Here is a 13,112-nt window from a genome sequence, read left to right on the forward strand (position 1 = left end):
CTTTGTTGGTATGCCGTTGCCAAACGTGAGATGTCGCAATGCCAGTTGATCCGGTAGCTTGTACTTGTAAATTTAGAAACTTGGTGGTCGAAGGTTCGATCAGAGAGTCGATTTCTTCTGAGGACTGACGTTTCTTGCTCTCGCGCCGTCTCAGTATTCTCTCGTTCCAACACCACGTTCAGACATGGCCGCTATACCACTCTTGGACGGCAGCTCAGCGAGCTCTGAAGACGGCTTTGATGAGTCTGAAAAGCTGCTCTCCTTGAACAGACAGCGGAAGCGACCTCTTTTAAGCGCAAACATCAGATGGGTCGTGCTAGGATGCTGCTTGGTTGGCTTGACCATCGGTGTCTCTGTTGGCGTTGCCATCATCGTCGTCCAATGCTGGGAAAAGCCCAGCACCCTATCCTGTCTGAAGCAATCTTCGGCGCCATCGCCAATTGCAAAAGACCTCGACATCACCTACCACACGCAGCATTTCAACGGATCCTTTCTGAATGAGAACATCTACCGTCAGGCTGCCAGCGCAGAGGTCGATGCTGCGTGGGAAGCATTGGGCGTGAATTGTGAGCCGTCATCTTGTCGTTTGACAGACCCATCGCTAATGTTTGGCCAGACCGAAGTGTGCTCATACCGGCAGAGATTGGGAAGCGTGTTGGCCTCGCACCTGATCAAGTCCAAGTGAATGAGAAGTATGGTGGTGGCTTTCCGGCGAACGTAGAAGGTCTGCATCAACTGCACTGTCTCAACCTTCTTCGCCAAGGCCTTTATTACAATATCGATTACTACCGCGAGAAGGGCGAAGGCGCCTTCAAAAACAAAGACCACATTCTTAAGAAGCATGTCTGTGAGTGAACATCGATCGATGGGAGAAAGTTGACTCCATGCTGACACGCTTCCCAGCCCATTGCCTCGACATCATCCGGCAACAATTGATGTGCACCGTTGACATTGGAGTTCTTGGCCAAGTCTGGTACAAGAACGAAGGCGACGAATACCCGAAGGCTTTCGTTGACTTCAACACCAACCACGTCTGCCGCAATTACGACGACATTCGAAAATGGGCAGAAGATCGTCAGTTGCCTGATGATGTGCCAGAAGACTACCTCCAGCCGCCGAATCCAGGTGATAGAATCTACAATGGGGTGCCTTAGAATGTCCTGCCGGACGTATTTTCTTCAGCATGAGTATTCAAGAGCCTCCAGCTCCGCTCGACCTGGTCAGGGATATCGACATGCGGTATGAAACCCTTGCCGGTTGGACCATAGCCCTGCTTGTCGTCCCGCAGGCGAGGTATTTCTCCAAGGATGAGCTCGAGGAAACGATCCGTCGACCAGAGCCAGTCGTGAGGGATGTCGTTTGCGAATTGCAGGCCAGATGGAGAAGAAAGCACGGTCGGCACGAAGAAGGGGCAGCAAAGAAACCTTGGTGGATTGACATGATCTTCGTATGTCTTCTGGAAGCTGGCAGGAGATCTCAGTGACATCGTGGGGTCTTGGATGAGGAGCACAGACGCCGGGGAAGGAACATTGGCGTCTTCGAGGACTTTGCGGGTCTCAATGGCATTGCTCCCGCAATTGGTCGATTTGTCTTCGATGAGAATTTGACAACCTTCAAATTGAATCTTCTTCAGGTCGAAATGCCGCTTCAATATAGTCTCCATCACCCTGGCCTCGGGCAAGCCTTCGATGTCGTCGCGGAGGTATTTGTACTTGTCATGCCGGCCAATCGCTTCGTATAACAGCTTCGTACTATGACCGATCCCGCCAACCAAGACAAGCGATTTGGCCAATGAAGGCCGTGTTTCCAAAGCTCTGAACAGTCTCTCCCCTTGGAAAACCAGAGCAGATACACAGATCACTATGCAGTCCACCGGAGGGCATGTATGTAGGTCCGAGATCTGTTCGTTTGCCAAGAAGCGGGATATCGTGTTGACAGCATCAGCGAAGCCTTCTTTCTCACTCAAGTCCTGTGCCATGGTATTGCTCGACGGCATCAGGCTACCAGATATTGAATTGTTTGCAGCCTTGTCCAGTGTCGGTGTAGTGAAGGGGGTAGGAAGGCTCAACAGAATCGACGTCTGCTGCATCCTTGCTGTGTGGAAGGTCTGCCGAGGCGGTGAATCTCACACAGCTCTCCTCTTTCAACTCTTTCCGGCTCCTACTCCCCTTGATGATGTTCACACCACAGCACCATGACATTCGGGCATACAAGCCTCTCTCAGCCTACAATGGATCCAGCAACGGCCCTTCGCTGCCACGCTTATCCATCCAGTCGCGCATAGGCTGCCACCTGCGACAAGTATGCGCTGCAGTCCTTCCAAGCGCAATCTTGAAGCCAGGCCAGTAATACAGCGGCGAGGGTGTCAGGTCTCCATGGCACATGATTGACTGCCGTATCCGATCCATACAATGCTCCATATGAGCCAAGTCCCACCCTTCCGGCAGGCTGATACCTGGGACACTGCCATGACTGTGTCCCCCCGAGATGTTATACAACGATTTCGATGCTTCGAGTCGGACGGCATTGAGGCAATGAAGAGTATGGAACATGTCTGGTCTGGAAGAGGAAACGTCAATACCTAAGGATAACGTGAACAAGAGCAAGACTCACTCGAAGTGAAATTCCTTGGTCTTAGGAATCCGCGTCAGTTCTGGCTCGAACTGCGCTGCTTCCTCGGGCCTCATCACGGGGAATTCGCCTATGGTCGCGTCAAGGCCAATAATCATGACATGGTCTGGAGGGAGAGCTTACCATGCAGCAGCTTATGCCAGGCGGCGTCGAGCTCTTCCGATGGGGGCCCAAAGTATTCATGCTCGGCATCCTGCTTCCTGATGGCTCGCTTTGTCTCTGGGTCGTATACCAAAGCCCCCGTGAACACTCGCTGTTCATACTGGATGGCGCTATGGGCATCTTGCATGTCGGTCTCTCGAATGCATTTCGGCTCGACTCTCGCCCACGTCCAAATATTGACGAGCAGCGATAATATCAGAATTGTGACGTTTACCGCAAGGAGAACGTATTGCCGAGTCTGGCGTTGATGTTCGCTATGGGGACCGCGAAGTGCTGCCCAGACGCTTCGGTCTGAATCGTCTGCCTCGAGAAAGCCCGCCTTCTCCAGACGCATCTGCTCAAGAGGCATCTTGATTCCCTGCGATATGACTGTGAGGAGGTTGGTATCACTCAGCAACCTGCTCAGGGTGTGATTTCCCTACCGCTGTGGGACTTGGCTATCCTGGTCGTTAGCACGCGCTCTTTACCGTGTCCCTCACAAAGCAAACGGAGAGATAGTCAGGTACGTCTCCAAATTCGAGCTAGAGGGTTTTTTCTATTCTACACACAATTGGCCACACCAAACCCTCCGACCAAGCACAGTCCATCTCCTTTCCATATGAAACTCTCAAACAGATCAAGCGGGCAGAGCCGCAACTCAATCTTGTCCCGTTCCCCTGATTCCTTTGCTGCTGTGCTAAATTTGGCCCTGGGAACACATCACCTTTGCTCAGCGCTGAAAGGCTCCCGACTTCACTGAACAAGAGACGCAACACGAGGAATATGCGTGCAACTCTCGCTATCAATGTCGACTGTCGATAGCAATCAGACTTGGCAGCTCGCTTGAAGGGATCTCCAACATCGGACGGCATGTGCCATCTCCAACGTCTTTCCCAAACTTCGCTCGAGCCGACCGTTTGATTGCATCGCCAAAGATCAGCATCACAACCTTCCCGTACCATCGCGACCGTTTGTGTCGTGCTGGAACATCACCACACCCAGAGATGAACGCGGCCGTGTTTGACGTCGGCGGAGTGGCATGTGCAGCAATGGTGCCATAGCGACTCGCGGATCGTGGCCCTCGTCCAGCCGTCATGAACGTCGACCAAACCCACACTCCCCGTCGAGCCTCCTGATCCGCCGCTCAGTTAAGTGCTCCTTCGTGCTCTTTCCACGTTTGGCCCTTCGACTCAGCCTTTCTTGCACCACCATCCTGTCTTGCTGTTTGTCGAGACATCACATTCTTTTGCCAAGCGCCGGCACTCACTCGTTTCGCTCACACTCTTTCACAGCGCTTAGTCGCACCCACGTACTTGGACAGTACATTCACAGTCTCGACGACACCCACAACCATGCGCGTCAACTCAGTCTTGATTGCGTCGCTCGCAGGTGCGGCCATCGCTGTAAGCGCTTGCGAATCCCAACCGTACCAAACGAGCTATTGCTGACAGCCTTGCAGGCCCCGGTGGAGTTCACGCAACCACCAGTTCCTCGCCAGGTCGACACGTCCACCGTCACGGATCTTCTCAACACGAGCAGTTTGCCTGTCAAGGAACGCCAAGTCGATACCTCGACTGTCACGGATCTTCTCAACACCAGCAGCCTTCCAGTGAAGGAGCGCCAGGTCTCGTCCACCCCTGTCGAGGAGGCTCTGGAGAGCCTCGATCTTGGAAAGCGCCAGGATGCCAGCTCCGTCACCGATCTTCCCAGTGGTCTCGGCCTCCGCACACGCCAGGACGTCAGCGAGGTAACGGGTCTGCTTAAGGAGCTTGGCCTCGAGAAGCGCCAGAACACCAGCTCAGCGACTGGCCTCCTGAGCAGCCTTGGCCTGGGCAAGCGCCAGACTGAGATTCTGGACGAGCTCACCAAGTCCCTGCCCACCCGCCAGACCGAGCTCGTCGACGAGCTCACCAAGAGCCTCTCCGCCCGCCAGACAGAGATTGTTGACGAGTTGACCAAGTCCCTCCCCGCCCGACAAACCGAGATCGTCGACGAACTGACCAAGAGCTTGCCTGTCCGCCAGACGGAGGTCGTTGATGAGCTTACGAAGAGCCTCTCCGCCCGCCAGACTGAGGTCGTTGACGAGCTCACCAAGAGCCTCCCAACCCGCCAGACCGAAGTCGTTGACGATTTGACCAAGAGCCTCTCGGCCCGTCAAACCGAGATCCTGGACGAACTCACCAAAAGCCTATCCGCACGCCAGACGGAGGACCTTACGAAGGAGCTGACCAGCCTCGTTCAGATCGCAGCCCGCCAGTTCGACACCAGCACCCTGACCAACCTTACCAGCGAAGTAGGTCAATAGACCCTTGTCCGAACAAGAGGAGTTCTGACAGCAGCATAGCTCCCAGCCCGCAGCCCAGCGGACGTCCAATGCGTCAAGGACGAGAGCGGCAAGTGCAAGTCGACCGCAGAGCCCACGAACAAGCCTGAGCTCGATATTGTCAAGAGCGTAGAGGATGCTCTGAGCCTCTAAATGTTTGGGGATCCAGTTGTGTATGTTTGTATTATTAGAAGAGAAAGTGCTGGTAATTCTGAAAGGGGAGTTCAGGTAACTCTCGATTTTTCAGGAACGGCGACAGCGAACATGAAGCTTGTTTTTCCTTGCTGCGTGAAGAGCGGTTGTGAAGAAGATATACCTGAGATGGGTACTAGGCGTTTTGTGCAAATATCTCACATCCACAAGTATACAAGAGTCATGTGACGGCATCGATATAGAGAAAGCGACTGCGAGTGACAACTTGATTGAACTTTGTGCTAACAGAAGGCCAGACCCAACAGATTAAGCATCGTCACGAGCTTGACAGTTCACGGTTTACTCGCCCCTCCGCAACGAATACCTCCCCACTACATTTCTCGTAAAACTGCCAAACCAAAGCGCCTCTCCAGGCTTATAGTTCACTGCAATGTTCGCCGCCGTCGGCAGGTCCAAATTCAACCCGGGCACCTCCTCGAGAAACCTATCAAATGCATCCGGAATCCTCACATACGAGTACGTCAACGTCCTATCGTCGAACCTCGCAAAGGCATCCGTGTTGGCGAAGAAACTCATCCACACGCCGCCGCGGCCGTTGTCTGTAGGTCCTGTCGTGACGGAGCCGAAGCCGGGAAGGATGGTGACAGGGTAGAGCTCGATCTTCTTGCTGCGCATGTTGATGCGGCCCATGCCACGGCCAGTGAGGAGGGTGAAGTAGACCCAGCCGTTCTTCTCGGAGCGGACGACGGCGGGGGTCTGGAGAGGCAGTGGAAGGGCGTACTCGCGGAAGGTCTTAGTCTTGGGATCGAAGGTGAAGATGGCGTTGCCGAGGACTTCGCAGCCATAGACGATGCCGTCCGAGGCGACGAAGACTCCTAGTGGGAGGACGAGAGGTGTTGGCATCACGTAGTTTTCGAATGTCTCGGTGCGGTAGCGGAAGTACTGCAGGAGGTTGCCTGTGGTTTGAGTTACCCACATCCCGGTCTTGTCGGTGTAAAGGTCGTTGAAGGGGAAGAGGTTTCCTAATGGGTTGGGTGGGTTTTGGAAGATCCTGATTCTCTTGGTGCGGGTGTTGAGCTGGACAAGTTGATTCCTGAGGCCATTGCTAGCGTAGCTGGGATCACGGTGTCAGTTTCCGATTGACGATTGGAGAAGGATCATTGGCATCACTCACATATTGCCGTCGGCACCATCGCGAATGGCACAAGAGAGAGCAAGACGATCGCCCACCGGTGAAGGCAGCAGAGTAGGAAGGGTGGCATTGGAAGCACCCGTGGTGAAAGGGATGGGGTACTCAGTAACACGACCAGTCCTGGGATTGATCATGAAGAGCTGATTGATCAACTGCTGCTCGCCGTAGAGGTTGCCATCGACGGGATTGTACGCCAAATCGCAAGGTCCAGCAAGAGGCGTGGGCATCTCGTAGAAGGTGAAGCGGCCATCTTGGACTTGACGAGCCTGGATCTCTGGCTTTGGCAGACCCTCTGCAACGAGATCGCTGCCGTAGGTAGTGCTGGCCAGCAACGCGAGGGATATAAGAGAAAGCATGTCGAACACGACTTAACCGTCAGACGAGAGCGGATCCCCGGAAACAGGGCATCATCAACATGATATACCACCACACTTTACCGCGAATGCCATCTTGTCAAGCGCCTCAAGACGGTTCTTTGGAGCGCCTATGCGGAGTTCTTGCTTTGCATTTCTGGGCCTCATCATAGTGGCTTACTTTAAAAGCCCGCGGAAAGCGATTACAGTAAAGAGATCGTGAGCGCCAAGTCATTGTCCGAGATGGACAGCAACCGGCTGGGCATTTATTGCATAACAGAATGCTTCATCGCAAATGCTCGAGATCAGCTGCGTTCCCGTGGAGACGTGGAGAGTGAGGAGGTTTTGGTTCCAGGCGACATCTCCAGGTATCGATGCCAAAGCTGAATAGTCGCGACACATTCCTGTCTCTTTGGCCTTGGGAAGAAACGTCCAATTCTCTGAACCGTGGCCACTTTGGATGTCGGTGTTCGTGGCACCAAGACCGCCATGCTTTCCTCCACAGCGTCGGCAGAGTTCGTAAAGGGAATAGCTCCAGGCTTGTTCGAAAAGCAAAGAGACCTCACTCCACCAACATCGTCGTCGCAACGACGGACGAATGTGGTTCCTAGCAGATGTTTGAGTCCAGCTCCGATCAGGGACTCACTGGACAACTCGAACTGCTCTCTAGGGCAAAGAGTACACAGCCTTGTTGGCAACTCCATTCAGAAGGCATTGTGCGGTTGGTTATCCAGTTGGCAAAGCACTGTCACTTACACACCCATTGTTAGATGCCGAAGTGGAGAGGTATGGCGATGTTCAGATCTGCAGCGTCTTTCCTACCGTATATACATTGCCGACGGGAAACAAGGCTGGGGAATCGGCCTACACTTTTGGCTTGTCTTGCAGACACCTGGGGCATCTTCGCAGAAGGGGAAACTTGAAGTTCGACGTTCAGATTCAATGGCCGTCTCTAGATACTGCCTAGGATCAGATACCTGTGTCGATACTCAAAGTAAGGGCATCGATCTTCATCGACGTGCACATCCAATCCATGGGACATCTGTGACATGGCCAAAAGGACACGCAGTTGAAAACGTGGTTTCCACGTGCTTGTCGAAGCCATGGACACCGCGTGCAGATCGTCAATGATCAGACCTGCGAGGATCGTCGTTGGGCACCAAGCATCGGTCGTATCGAGACTTTACTTGCTGACTTGGCCTGACCTGCCCTTCTTCAAGTCGAAAGCACCAGCACATTCCATCGCGAATCCAAATGACCTGAAGTACCAAGCTTCACTCTGCCGACTCAACTCGATACAATGCGGCGCCTCCGGTAAAATGCTGATCTCCATCCTAGGACAGCTCTCGAAAGCCCTCCCAAAATCCTCCATGATCTCCCTGTTCACCTCCCAGAGCCAGTCATACTCCGGCATGGTATTCATATGCGGAACTTTGACTTCCGCCGCGAGCTCACGCCAGTACTCAAACCACTGCTTTTGAACATCGAGCGTTTCTGGAGCTGGAATGGGAGCGTTCAAAGACTCGCTTGCCTCCAAGATCGACGGGGAACATAAGTTCATGTTGGAACATAACAAGAGCTGGTCCTTCATCGCTATGGGCCAGAGGAACGTTCCATCGTTTTGAGTCGACTTGTTCTCGACCTTTTGCGCCTCTTCAACGTTGCCTCCAGGTTCTTGTTGCTGCGCCAAAGCTTTGGACACGGTCGAGCTGATACCACTGGTCACCAGTCCACTCAAGGGATATTTGGGGGAATTTTCTGTACTGTAACGAGCTGCTGTGGCAATCACTACACCGCCACCAACGCTATGACCAAGGAGCACAATGCTCGTCGAGTTTGTTTTGGCGCCTCCATACTCCTGCCAGATGGCGGGCAAGATTGTCTCGTGGAAGAAGCGGCCTTGCTGGTGGATCCAGGTCTCGTCGCTATCTCGAGGCTGCACGCTACTGTCTCCGTAGCCTGGCCGAGTTACGCAGACAACAGGCGCACCGAGGGCCTTGGCGATATTGCCAATACTATGTTCATCGTCCACATTGAAGTAAGATGCTGTGTACGTCCCGCCATGAAGAGTGACGATTGAGGGCGTACTGATTCTCTTACGGCTGCTCTGTGCTGGAAAGTGGATCAACCCCGTAGTTTTGCGACCTTCCGGTAGAGCAAGCTCGAATGGTTGCATGAGAAAGAAACGCTTCCCCGATGACTCCTTTGAACGAGGCGACTGATTGCACTTTATGGTTGCTGTCGAAGTCCCGAAGGATCTATTGAGTGAGAGGGCTTCAGCCTCAACCCCGTGCTCAATGAGGATCAACGTCAGAGAATCGGTATCCTAGCGTTGGTCCCAAGAGTTGGGTGCTTCTGAGCGTTATGTGTTGAGCATCGGTGGTGATAGTTCAAACTATACTCGGTGTTGTGTCGTTGGACACCAACAAAAGTGTATGATCTCAACAGTGTTACGACGTCTTTATATCATTCGTTTGAGATTGATTGACCTGATCTTGTCAGCTGAAGCGGGTTTAAAGGTCGAACGAAGCCCGAAAAGGATGCGAACCATGCTGCGCATTCGTTTTGCTCGAGCTCCGCGACTGGTATCTGGTCTGTTGTTACGGTTCCATTGGTTCAGGAATAGGAAGAAATGCAGGGGTCTCTTCTCGCTGCTCCTACTCAGCCAGCTCGCCTAAAAGCTGCGTTGGAGATCAATGGGTCGCTAAAGCTGACATTCAGAGGTACGTAGGATGCTCTCAAGTTTCAGCCCCGATATAAAGAGTCAGTATTGAGAGCTGCAGTGAAGCATGAGCCGTCGAGTCGCGACGGGTCGCAGCGAGACCTCACCACAAGAAGACCGCCAGCGAGCATATCCCTAAAGCAGGCTTTGCTACTCCTGTCTCCTTGTTGACGAATGAGCCGGTCGATATGTCCACGGGTGGTCGTGAATGGCCTTAAGACCCATGTTCAGTGAGGTGCAAGACGCAACATGCTGGGCGCGGCTGCAACATTTGTGTTGTAAGCGAAGTGGCAGAAAAAGTGGGTTTAATATATCTGGCGAGAAGTCGAAACAACGAAGCCAGAAGCCTCTTCGGCACTCAAGAAGGATGCAAGTGCCCTTCACGATGTCCTCTTTTTGCAAGCAACCAATTTAGTCTCTGCTCTAAAATACTTCCTTTTCACTTCAATCATAGACCAGCTCACACCACCACAATGATGCTCTCGCTCAAGAATCTCGCACTAGCATCCGTTTCTCTGCTCAGCGTCTCTGCTCATCCAACCGATGTGCAAAAGCGCCAGTCGATCACCTCCAGTGAGACAGGCACTTCTGGTGGCTACTACTACTCATTCTGGACCGATGGAAGTGCCGTCACCTACACCAACGGCGATGCTGGAGAGTACAGCGTAGATTGGTCCAGTGGCAGTTCCAACTTCGTCGGCGGCAAAGGCTGGCAGACTGGAAGTGACAGGTTCGTGAAGACGAGCCAGTGTTGTTACGTTTGTACTGACAACATCAGGGCCATCACCTACTCCGCCGACTACAATCCCGACGGAAACAGCTACCTGACCGTCTATGGCTGGTCCACCAGTCCATTAGTCGAGTACTACATCGTCGAGTCCTATGGGACGTACAATCCTGGCTCCGCCGGAACCAAAGTCGGCACCGTGCAAAGCGACGGAGGATCGTATACCATCTACACCGCGACCCGCACCAATGCTCCGTCGATTGAGGGCACAGCGACTTTCACTCAGTACTGGTCTGTCAGGGATTCGAAGAGGACTTCCGGCACTGTGACCACTGCGAATCACTTTGACGCGTGGGCTTCGTTGGGATTGGATCTGGGTACATTCAATTATCAGATTCTTGCGGTGGAGGGATATCAGAGCTCGGGATCTGCCACTGTCACTGTTACTTAAGTAGAAGATGATTTAGTCATAGCCTGTTGGATGGAAGAGAGATGGAAAAGGGATGATGGGGCACAAGAAAAGAAGGAGGAGGCTGGGACGCTAGCCGGGTAGTTGGCCTATCGTTATCGGCATCCCGCTTCACCTCCCCACCATATTGCTCTTCACTTCTCTTCTCAAATCCTTGTCCTCAATCGACATCACCGCAAGTTTTGAAGATGACTTACCCCGTCTACAATCTCTGGATCGACGGACAAGAACAGCCCGGGACTGCGGAGTTGTGCGTAAGCAAGTCCGTCGTCTTCCTTGGATGGCCTCTGAGTGACTTGAAACCAGGATCCCCATCGAGAACCCGGCCAACGGTGAAGTCATTGCTCAGTATGATCACGACACAATTCACACGGCTAAGTAGAGCTGACTTACCGTAGCTGCCATGCCGCTTCCGAAGAAGATGTAGCCCGAACGGTCGAACTGGCCCATAATGCCTTCAAATCCGGCGTCTGGTCAAGAGTTGATCGCCACAAACGAGCCGACACACTCGAAGCCATAGCGGCCCTTCTACAAGCCAATTTACCCACTCTAATCGACCTCGAAGCCCAACAGACAGGACGAGCGATTCGAGAAATGCGAGCACAAGTCCCCTCGCTGACGAAATGGTTCAAATACTACGCCTCGCTTATTCGCACCGAAGAGCGGCCTGTGCTGCCTACGACTGGCAAGCTTCATAACTGGATCGACCGCAAGCCTCTTGGCGTCGTGGTGCAGATCACGCCGTTTAATCATCCTCTGCTCATCGCTGTTAAGAAGATTGCTCCTGCTTTGGCGGCGGGGAACAGTGTCATCTTGAAGCCTTCAGAGCTGACCCCTTTAACGTCGATTCTGTTGGGGAAGCTCATGAAAGAGGCCGGGCTGCCTGACGGTGTATTCTCAGTCTTGCCAGGCTACGGTGCCACAACGGGCAAAGCGCTTGTATCTCATCCGCTGGTGAGAAAGGTGGATGTCACTGGGGGTACGCCGTCAGGACGAGCGATCGGCGCCATCGCTGGAGGAAACCTGGCTAAGTTCACGGCTGAGCTAGGCGGCAAGGCACCGGTGATAGTCACAAAGGAAGCGAACGTCGACCTTGCCGTGAACGGTGTGGCTTTCGGCTCATTCATGGCGAGTGGACAGACATGCATCGCAGCGACGAGGATCATCGTGGAGAACACCGTTCTGCTTGAATGCGTTGAGAAGCTCACAGCCAAGGCCAGTTCTATAGGAAGGAGAATAGGCTCACCCGAGAACGCAGATTCGATGATGGGACCTCTGATATCAGGCAAGCAACTTCAGAATGTGACCGCCTTGGTGGACGACGCAGTCCAAAAGGGGGCATCTGTCTTTACAGGTGGCAAGAGGATGTCAGGCCAATCACCTCTCGACGGCTTTGATCTATCGAAAGGCTACTTCTTCCCTCCAACTGTACTAGCAGATGGGCCCGGAACGAAGATTTTCGATACACGAATCTGGAAGGAGGAAGCCTTCGGACCAGTGATTGTGGTTGTTGGGTTCGACGGAGAGGAAGAAGCTCTACGACTCGCGAATGATAGCGAATTTGGTCTAGGGGCTGCGGTGTGGACGTCGGATCTTCCGCAGGCGTATCGTTTGTCGGATGGTATCGAGTCGGGAATATGCTGGAGTGAGTACCCTTTCCGTTGGCTGTTGGTACTTGGAATTGCTGACTTGATGCAGTCAACACACATCATCGCAACGACCCTAGTAGCCCGTGGGGAGGAGTTGGAAGCTCTGGTGTTGGTAGTGAGAACGGTGTCGGTGAGTAAACACTGCTTGAGCAACAGTGAACAAACTGCTAATATCCTGATTGCAGATGCGTACCATGCCTACACCACGACTAAAAGCACCATCATCAACTATGCTTCGGTCGAGGAAGGTCTTGCTAATGACGACTGGTTCAGGGAAGGCAGTGGGGATGTGCGATATGGTTAAGATTCTGATGGCGACGTTGCCAGCAGACGTGGTCTCAGATAGGTGTCAAGCCATCTGCATTTGTCGTGGCATCTTCTGAGTCTACTGTCGACATGCGAGCACTCTCGCCTAGCTCGCTTGGTCTTCTGACATTCTTCCGAATGTTCCAGACTCTCAGTCTATCGTACAACATCTTCTCACTGTGTTTGCGTGAGCATTGCTATGGTTAATTATCGCACGTCGACTGCACTAACGATGCGTTGAAGCCACGCCTCTTCAACTCTTGCACGATCCAGCGTGCCGTTCGTTGCTGTGTAATGTATTGGTCGACAATAAAGGGGCGATACGTCTCCCAGTCGCGAGTCGCTGGAGGGTTGTTGAGTACAATGGGCAGTTCGCGAACCGGAGTCGTGGTGCTCGCGTTTTGGTCAGACATATATTATCGTGTTGATGGTTTCTGCTTCCAAAA

The 13,112-nt window shown here is 53.1% G+C and overlaps 9 protein-coding genes across 9 annotated transcripts; 4 read left to right on the forward strand and 5 right to left on the reverse strand.

Annotated features, from left to right (window-relative positions):
• Positions 1–184: 184 nt before the first annotated feature.
• On the forward strand, positions 185–1,154 carry M409DRAFT_37860 (uncharacterized protein; the record flags this gene model as incomplete). The annotated part of the gene is made up of 3 exons (XM_033810813.1): positions 185–566; positions 617–847; positions 904–1,154. The coding sequence occupies 3 exons, from the start codon at positions 185–187 to the stop codon at positions 1,152–1,154; spliced, it is 864 nt and encodes a 287-aa protein (XP_033660647.1).
• M409DRAFT_70812 (uncharacterized protein) lies at positions 1,151–1,978 on the reverse strand (the record flags this gene model as incomplete). The annotated part of the gene is made up of 1 exon (XM_033818904.1): positions 1,151–1,978. The coding sequence occupies one exon, from the start codon at positions 1,976–1,978 to the stop codon at positions 1,151–1,153; it is 828 nt and encodes a 275-aa protein (XP_033660648.1).
• A 247-nt stretch (positions 1,979–2,225) lies between these two features.
• Positions 2,226–3,142, reverse strand: M409DRAFT_29764 (uncharacterized protein; the record flags this gene model as incomplete). The annotated part of the gene is made up of 3 exons (XM_033809615.1): positions 2,226–2,559; positions 2,614–2,701; positions 2,755–3,142. 3 exons carry the CDS (start codon positions 3,140–3,142, stop codon positions 2,226–2,228), a joined length of 810 nt encoding a protein of 269 aa, XP_033660649.1.
• Positions 3,143–4,124: 982 nt separating this feature from the next.
• On the forward strand, positions 4,125–5,248 carry M409DRAFT_60534 (uncharacterized protein; the record flags this gene model as incomplete). Its single annotated transcript, XM_033814510.1, has 3 exons — positions 4,125–4,175; positions 4,232–5,065; positions 5,117–5,248. 3 exons carry the CDS (start codon positions 4,125–4,127, stop codon positions 5,246–5,248), a joined length of 1,017 nt encoding a protein of 338 aa, XP_033660650.1.
• A 339-nt stretch (positions 5,249–5,587) lies between these two features.
• M409DRAFT_70814 (uncharacterized protein) lies at positions 5,588–6,796 on the reverse strand (the record flags this gene model as incomplete). The annotated part of the gene is made up of 3 exons (XM_033818905.1): positions 5,588–6,362; positions 6,423–6,696; positions 6,730–6,796. 3 exons carry the CDS (start codon positions 6,794–6,796, stop codon positions 5,588–5,590), a joined length of 1,116 nt encoding a protein of 371 aa, XP_033660651.1.
• A 302-nt stretch (positions 6,797–7,098) lies between these two features.
• On the reverse strand, positions 7,099–7,557 carry M409DRAFT_60536 (uncharacterized protein; the record flags this gene model as incomplete). The annotated part of the gene is made up of 3 exons (XM_033814511.1): positions 7,099–7,400; positions 7,440–7,459; positions 7,550–7,557. 3 exons carry the CDS (start codon positions 7,555–7,557, stop codon positions 7,099–7,101), a joined length of 330 nt encoding a protein of 109 aa, XP_033660652.1.
• A 419-nt stretch (positions 7,558–7,976) lies between these two features.
• On the reverse strand, positions 7,977–8,969 carry M409DRAFT_29767 (uncharacterized protein; the record flags this gene model as incomplete). The annotated part of the gene is made up of 1 exon (XM_033809616.1): positions 7,977–8,969. One exon carries the CDS (start codon positions 8,967–8,969, stop codon positions 7,977–7,979), a length of 993 nt encoding a protein of 330 aa, XP_033660653.1.
• A 1,019-nt stretch (positions 8,970–9,988) lies between these two features.
• On the forward strand, positions 9,989–10,693 carry M409DRAFT_29768 (glycoside hydrolase family 11 protein; the record flags this gene model as incomplete). Its single annotated transcript, XM_033809617.1, has 2 exons — positions 9,989–10,245; positions 10,294–10,693. The coding sequence occupies 2 exons, from the start codon at positions 9,989–9,991 to the stop codon at positions 10,691–10,693; spliced, it is 657 nt and encodes a 218-aa protein (XP_033660654.1).
• Positions 10,694–10,899: 206 nt separating this feature from the next.
• On the forward strand, positions 10,900–12,664 carry M409DRAFT_29769 (uncharacterized protein; the record flags this gene model as incomplete). The annotated part of the gene is made up of 5 exons (XM_033809618.1): positions 10,900–10,961; positions 11,018–11,059; positions 11,110–12,356; positions 12,410–12,490; positions 12,546–12,664. 5 exons carry the CDS (start codon positions 10,900–10,902, stop codon positions 12,662–12,664), a joined length of 1,551 nt encoding a protein of 516 aa, XP_033660655.1.
• Positions 12,665–13,112: the final 448 nt, after the last annotated feature.

Source organism: Zasmidium cellare (genome assembly GCF_010093935.1).
Source record: "Zasmidium cellare ATCC 36951 unplaced genomic scaffold M409scaffold_55, whole genome shotgun sequence".
Classification (NCBI taxonomy): Eukaryota; Fungi; Ascomycota; class Dothideomycetes; order Mycosphaerellales; family Mycosphaerellaceae; genus Zasmidium; species Zasmidium cellare.